Genomic DNA, 7,986 nt, shown 5'->3' on the forward strand with positions numbered 1-7,986 from the left:
GTCAGCTTTCTCCATCTACCTCTGTCCCACACTTCGTCACCGGTTAATCTCCCCTTAGGCGACGAGCCGGGACCTGGCCCGATTTTTCGGAGGAATCAGGCGCGGTCCCAACGCCCTAGCATTAATTTCGTTCTGATTATACTCAATGATCATAGTTGTTTTTGTTAATATTTCATGGCCGGATGCCTTTCCTGCCGCCAACCCTCCCCATTTACCCGGCCTTGGGACCAGCTCCAAGTTGAGGCTGGCTTGCTCCCACCCACCCCCCCCCCCCCCCCCCCCTCAGTGGTATGCTATATAAAAATATGAGAGAGAGAGAGAGAGAGAGAGAGAGAGAGAGAGAGAGAGAGAGAGAGTCGAGATTGCTTCTGGCTGAGCAGCGTGATCATTGTAAGCTTGAGTATTATTGTGGGAGACAGCATTGTGTCTTGGTGTTGCAATGGTGAAAAGGCATATGTGATGGTGGTTTTAATTCCAGTACCCCCATTGTACTGAGCAGTTTGCGTGTGGCGATGTGGGTGCGTGCGCGTGCACGCAATATGTGAACCTCCTTTCTTCGTATAATTTTTGAAGGCATTGCATCTTTAAGTCCAATACTGGGGTAAAAGTGTAAATTTCGTGTTTAGTTAAGACCTTTATTTCTTAGAAATAATAATAAATGGTTTGTTTATCTTTATACCCTATGTTTATTTTCGTAGTTTTTATACAGCACCACATTACGAAACAATATTAGTTTGTTATTTTTATGTTTATCTTTATAATTATCAAACCAAATTAAACGAAAAAAAACTAGTTTGTTCTTTCAATGCAATATGTTTATTTTTGTATTCATTATATCACATTACGAAAGAAGAATAAATAGTTTGTTATTTTTATGACATATATTTTTTTATAATTGTTATACCAAATGCAAAACAAGAATAAATAGTTTGTTCTTTTAATGTAATATATTTATTTTTGTAATTAATATATCAAATGACGAAAGAAGAATAAATAGTTTGTTATTTCTATGCAATATGTTTTATTTCTGTAATTAGTATACCAAATTACGAAACAAAAATAGTTTGTTAATGTAATGCAATATGTTTATTTTTGTCATTATCATTCCACAAAACGAAACGATATATATGTATATTATATTATATATATATATATATATATATATATTATATATATATATATTATATATATACATATATATATATATATATATATATATATATATATACATATATATATATATATATATATATATATATATATATATACTATCATTTAGAAGTGTAAAATTTTTCGTTGACCAAATTACTGTCATGCCATCAACCATACACATCCTCGATCAAATGTTAGTAACCAGAAGATAAAATAACAGTTTAAAGGTTTAAAGGCCACTCATGAATGGCATAGACAAGGGACAGTGACATTGCCCTAGCAAGCATGACAATACCCTAGAGACTGACCATATTAATCAGCGTCCAAGCTCCCTCACCACTCAAGCTAGGACCAAGGAAGGGCCAGGCAATGGCTGCTGATGACTCGGCAGATAGACCTATAGGCTTCCCCAAAACCCCCCACTCTTAGCTCACAAGGATGGCAAGGTTGCAAACACTAAAGGGACTAACGAGTCTGAGCGGGACTCGACTCCTGTCTGGTAAACACCAGACAGAGACGTTGTCAATTAGGACACAACAACCCTGCAGAAACGTACGAAACTGCTTTGATTTAGATCAATATAAAAAGGTTAACCACAATTGCACCTGGCTTCTTCCTTGAGAGAGAGAGAGAGAGAGAGAGAGAGAGAGAGAGAGAGAGAGAGAGAAAGCGTACAACCTATAAATCAATTACTATTCTTTTTCACACCTGGTAAGGTGATTGAACTTTAAGTCTTGTTCTTGCCTATGCCTATAGGATTCACTAGTATGCAACAAATGCGAAAGATCCAAGCACCTGTGCTGTAGGCCTAATCTCACCACAACCATTTTTCCAACTCAGTTTTTTTTATAGATTTTACAAATTTCCCTCTGGCTATTACCATGATTGCTTCTTCAACAGGCAAGAAGCTCTATTATATTTCTCTTTAATCTAAATTCGTTTACTAATTTACATACTCCTGCTCAGGTATTATGAAATATTAATCAGATTCATATTTCATATTTTGTCTTTCGTTTGCCTGATACAAAACATGAACGCAATGCTGTTTCCTTCCTAGATAACTATCATGGTCTCCACGTAAATCGAGAGAATCCAATGAATGTTGTTGTTATTATTATTATTATTATTATTATTACTAGCTTAGCTACAACCCTAGTTGGAAAAGCAAGATGCTATAAGCCCAAGTGCTCCAACAAGGAAAAATACCCCAGTGAGGTAAGGATATAAGGAAGTAAACAAACTACAAGAGAAGTAATGAACAATTAATATAAAATATTTTCATAACAGTAACATTAAAATAAACCTTTCAAACATAACTATAAAGAGAATTATGTCTCTTCAGCATCTCAGCCAGCAAAAGAACAAGAGAATAAAAACTTCTAAAACATGTTACAGAAACGTAAACAATATGAAATATTTTCATAACAGTAACAGCATTAAAATAGACCTTTCAAACATAACTATAAAGAGAACTATGTTTTTTCAGCATATCAGCCAGCAAAAGAACAAGAAAAAAAACCTTCTAAAACATGTTCCAGAAAACGTAAACAATATGAAATATTTTCATAACAGTAACAGCATTAAAGTAGACCCTTCAAATATAAACTAAAGTGAGAATCATAAGTCTCTTCAACTTATTAGCCAAAAAAAAAAGAAAAAAAAAAGAAAAAAAAAAAAGTTCCAGAAAGCGTACTAAGAAACAAATCCCCTCAGTAATTTTAGCAGCTATACCAGTCTAATGAAACAACTCCTGGATTCGTTAATAGCATTGCTAAAAGTACTCTTGGAACGAGCCCCAGAGGGGGGATTGAATATTCTAAGATAGGTCTCTCCAATCCGTTGCTTGTAAATTGCTTGGAGGCGAACAAGCAATTGCTAAGGTTTCTTTATGTGCAGCTCCGCCTTTTATTTGCTTCACTAACAGTTGTACCTACTAAAATGTTCCACCAAAATGCCGACTGAAACACTGATGTTAAAACTTTGTTTTTATATCATCTGTTTCTCTTTATATTCATTCATGTGGAGCTCAGTTTTCACAGAGAGAGAGAGAGAGAGAGAGAGAGAGAGAGAGAGAGAGAGAGAAGGTATACATTCTGAAAATACAGGACTCGAGGTTAAAGTCCAAAGACACTTGGCACTACATACATTCTAGAATTCAAAACGTCTAAGAAATATCCCTCAGCCAAGTAATATTTCTATACCCATTTAAACATTCTAGCCCTAATAAACACATACTAATGGCATTCTAATTCAAAAGAAATTAGACACAAGGAACTTTTGTCTGAGGAGTCTCAGTGTTTGAAAACTAATCGATAGTTTCCAAGGAGAAATCTGAGGTTTTGGTTTGATTTCTAAGTCTGCTTTGTCTTGGAGTCAGACATTGCTGACTGGCAATAAACAAACATCATCCGGAAACACCAAAGGGGGAGGGGGGAATTTCATGAGTCATCTACTGTACAAAAATACCTGGTGAAATGTTACGAATATTACGAAATTATGATTTGGCACACTGGTCGTTCAAGGGAAGTATTGGGCACCAACCACATATTCAAACGCTAGGCCTTTGAAACAAAATTTGTAAGTAACACTAACAAATAATATACAGTACATGGAAACTATAAAAAGATTTAGCTTGTCACTAGGATCATCGTTTTTCAGACAAGTGTAGTTTTTATTTCTAGCACGTTGATATCTAATATTCTGGTCAACAGAGTTATTGTCAGGAAATTATGATGTACGTCCTACTAGTAATCTATGACACCTTGACAGAAACTTCATAATCATGCATATCCATTGAGCTACTATAAACTGGACGTAGATATAGAGAAGTTATCCATTTAATAATCCGTTTTCTTTTTGTATAATTTTACAGAAAACCACGTGATTTGAGGGAATACTGTCCCAATTCCTTTTTCTGAGTAGGGTGACATTTAAACTTCAAAGTAATACGATTAAAACATCCATAAGAAAGAATGAAAATACTTACCAACACGCATTTCAACCCTAATCCCTTAGTTCTAATTGGAACTATTACCTGCCAATACAAATGCTCTGGTAATTTTTCATTGAAAGCGGGCTGGTCACAAGAAACCAGCATACACAACTGATCAAATGAAACTAATGTCAGATGAAAGTAAATGACCCTAAAATCACACAATATGACAACACAAATTAATTCTACTTAATATCTGAGGTCATTATGGGGTTTCTAAAACGTTTCATGAAATACAATGCATCAGTTTCTTGGAATTACCCCCATTATAATCCTTTCCAATGCAGTCTTACTGGCTCTTGATTTGCATGCAGAAATGCAACATATAATTACGAAAAAAAGACAGAAAGTGACATTAAATACTATAGAGAAGGGTTATTTTGTTCGCATATGAATGAGAAATTCAATGTTCTTCCAACACTCATATTTTTACTGTTGTCTGGATGACTATCATGAAATATTAAACTTTGCATAAATGAAAATAAACTGACATTTGTATAAAAGTATTCAAAAGCTAATGATTTTTTATTCTATTTTAGAGATGCAAAATTCTTATATATCTATCAGACAATCAACCGGGTGACCATTTTAAAAGGTAGTAATTTACAGGAAAAACTATTTGCCTTGTCACTTAACCAAAAGAAAAAAAATATATTGCTCTCTAACAAAAAAAAAAAAAGATGTTTGCCCCTTTACCTAACATAAAAAAAAAGCTTTTTGCTCCTTTGCCTAACAGAAAAGAAAGCTGCTTACCCCTTTACCTAACAAAAAAGAAAGCTGCTTGCCCCTTTACCCGACAGAAAAGAAAGCTATTTGCCCCTTTACCTAAGAGAAAAGAAAGCTATTTGCCCCTTTACCCAACATAAAAGAAGGTGCTTGCCCCTTTACCTAACAGAAAAGAAGACTGCTTGCCCCTTTACCTAACAGAAAAGAAAGCTGCTTGCCCCTTTACCTAACAGAAAAGAAGACTGCTTGCCCCTTTACCTAACAGAAAAGAAAGCTGCTTGCCCCTTTACCTAACAAAAAATAAAGCTGCTTGCCCCTTTACCCAACAGAAAAGAAAGCGATTTGCCCCTTTACCCAACAGAAAAGAAAGCGATTTGCCCCTTTACCTAAGAGAAAAGAAAGTTATTTGCCCCTTTACCTAACAGAAAAGAAAGCTGCTTGCCCCTTTACCTAACAAAAAATAAAGCTGCTTGCCCCTTTACCCAACAGAAAAGAAAGCTATTTGCCCCTTTACCCAACAGAAAAGAAAGCGATTTGCCCCTTTACCTAAGAGAAAAGAAAGTTATTTGCCCCTTTACCTAACAGAAAAGAAAGCTATTAGCCCCTTTACCTAAGAGAAAAGAAAGCTATTTGCCCCTTTACCTAACAAAAAAGAAAGCTATTTGCCCCTTTACCTAACAGAAAAGAAAGCTATTTGCCCCTTTACCTAACAGAAAAGAAAGCTATTTGCCCCTTTACCTAACATAAAAGAAGTTGCTTGCCCCTTTACCTAACAGAAAAGAAAGCTTTTCGCCCCTTTGCCTAACAGAAAAGAAAACTGCTTGCCTCTTTACCTAACAGAAAAGAAAGCTGTTTGTCCCTTTACCTAACAGAAAAGAAAGCTGCTTATCCCTTTACCTAATAGAAAACAAAGCTGCTTGCCCCTTTACCTAACAGAAAAGAAAACTGTTTTTCCCTTTACTTAACAGAAAGGAAGGATGTTTGCCCCTTTATCTAACAGAAAAGAAAACTATTTGCCCCTTTACCTAACAGAAAATAAAGAAATTTGCCCCTTTACATTTGATTTCCCTCTGGTTTTCACTATAAATCAGATGGAAACCCAAACATTAAGATTTAGCGATTTCCGTCTGTATCTTTATATAACACAAACTCATCAATGAACAATAAGATACAGGAGAGCAAGACACGAATTTACCAGTAGGTCTCTGGGAAGTAAACAAGCGGAATGCAGTTATATATGATGGTTGATGTTCTGTAGCAGTTCGGGAGTTTTAGAAAAGAAATAAATAAAGAGTGTCGTAGCTTTCTAATTTGATTACCAAAATTTCTATGCGTAATACTTTGCAGGTAATCAGAGGGACTGTTTACTCTGCCAATATAAAAAAGATCTTTTGTCTCTTTTTAAAACATGGACAATGAAAAGAGTTCTTTTGTAATTTTCTAATAGATTTTTTTTTTTTTTATGAAATAAATCAATAACCATAAAAATTATCTACTGTCAATGGCCATCTATCCATCGTCGGATGATAAGTAATGTAACCGAGGTAACATATATACGTATTTATATTCATCAAGAGTTCATTCCTTCCCAATTTCAATCTTTCATCAAACCTAACCTCAAAATCACTTTTTATCATACCCTTCGCCAAAGGCCTTTAAAAACATGTTACAAACCTAAAACACCAGAGAGAAAGAATAAGAAATAAAACTTAAACTTTAATCACTTCATCCAGACAGTAACGAAATATTACTAGAAAACTATGCTTGTGCGTAAAAAAAAATTCACTTGAGTGTAAATGTATGTGAACGAAAAACAGCATCGTGAACATGCAAATAATCCTGTGCATAACACAAACACACCCACAGAGAATAATAAAGAAACACACACAAACAAAGAGGAAATTACGAGAACAGAATAAGAAAATGGACGAGTTAAAGAGAGGGAGATAGAGAAAACCTGGTTATGAGATAAAACACAGGAAAGAAAAACAACAACAACAAGAGGATTGATTCTTACCAAAACAGCCCTGTCCAACTTCTTGCAACCCTGGGCATAGGCTGTATCCAAGTCGACGCAGTAGAGCCTCGCGTCCAGCGAAGACTCCCGGAAGCAGTTGATACATAGCATTGTTCTCTTGGTCGTTGAAAACATTATTTGAGGTTCTCCGTGAACGGCACACTGTGGGGAGAGAAAAAGAAGAGAGGGTAGGGGAAAGGGAGGGGGGCGGTTAAGGAAGGAATGAAGGAAGTGGGGGTGAGGGAAGGAATGGGATTATGGTGTTGTTAATAAAAATAATTGCTGTCTGAAGGCTTTTGTGTGTGTGAGAGAGAGAGAGAGAGAGAGAGAGAGAGAGAGAGAGAAGAGAGAGAGAGAGAGAGAGAGAGAGAGAGAGAGAATCCTCTTATTTTGTCAATGAGGATTAGTCTTGAATACAATGAAGGTATTGAGCAAGGATAGAGAGAGAGAGAGAGAGAGAGAAGAGAGAGATGAGAGAGAGAGAGAGGAAGAGAGAAGAGAGAGAGGAGAGAGAGAGAGAGAAATCCTCTGATTTTGTCAATGAGGATTTGTCTTGAATACAATGAAGGTTTGAGCAAGGATAGAGAGAGAGAGAGAGAGAGAGAGAGAGAGAGAGAGAGAGAGAGAGAGAGAGAGAGATCCTCTAATTTTGTCAATGAGGATTTGTCTTGAATACAATGAAGGTTTGAGCAAGGGGAGAGAGAGAGAGAGGAGAGAGAGAGAGAGAGAGAGAAGAGAGAGAGAGAGAGAGAGAGAGAGAGAAATCCTCTGATTTTGTCAAAGAGTATTTGTCTTGAATACAATGAAGGTTTGAGCAAGAAGAGAGAGAGAGAGAGAGAGAGAGGAGGAGAGAGAGAGAGAGAGAGAGAGAGAGAGAGAGAGAGGAGAGAGAGAGATTTTGTCAATGAGGATTTGTCTTGAATACAATGAAGGTTTGAGCAAGGATAGAGAGAGAGAGAGAGAGAGAGAGGAGAGAGAGAGAGGAGAGAGAGAGAGAGAGAGAGAAGAGAGAGAGAGAGAATCCTCTGATTATGTCAATGAGGATTTGTCTTGAATACATTGAAGGTTTGAGCAAGGAGAGAAGAGAGAGAGAGAGAGA

General features: G+C 36.2%; 1 protein-coding gene across 1 annotated transcript in view; it reads right to left on the reverse strand.

Moving 5' to 3' along the window:
* Window positions 1–7,986, reverse strand: part of LOC137629342 (RING finger protein 207-like) — a 146,075-nt gene that overhangs the window by 97,045 nt on the left and 41,044 nt on the right. Inside the window, exon 4 of the mRNA XM_068360598.1 lies at window positions 6,888–7,049. Coding sequence (XP_068216699.1) covers window positions 6,888–7,049 — 162 coding nt within the window. The remainder of the gene's footprint in view (window positions 1–6,887; window positions 7,050–7,986) is intronic.

This window comes from Palaemon carinicauda, chromosome 37 (genome assembly GCF_036898095.1).
Source record: "Palaemon carinicauda isolate YSFRI2023 chromosome 37, ASM3689809v2, whole genome shotgun sequence".
Classification (NCBI taxonomy): Eukaryota; Metazoa; Arthropoda; class Malacostraca; order Decapoda; family Palaemonidae; genus Palaemon; species Palaemon carinicauda.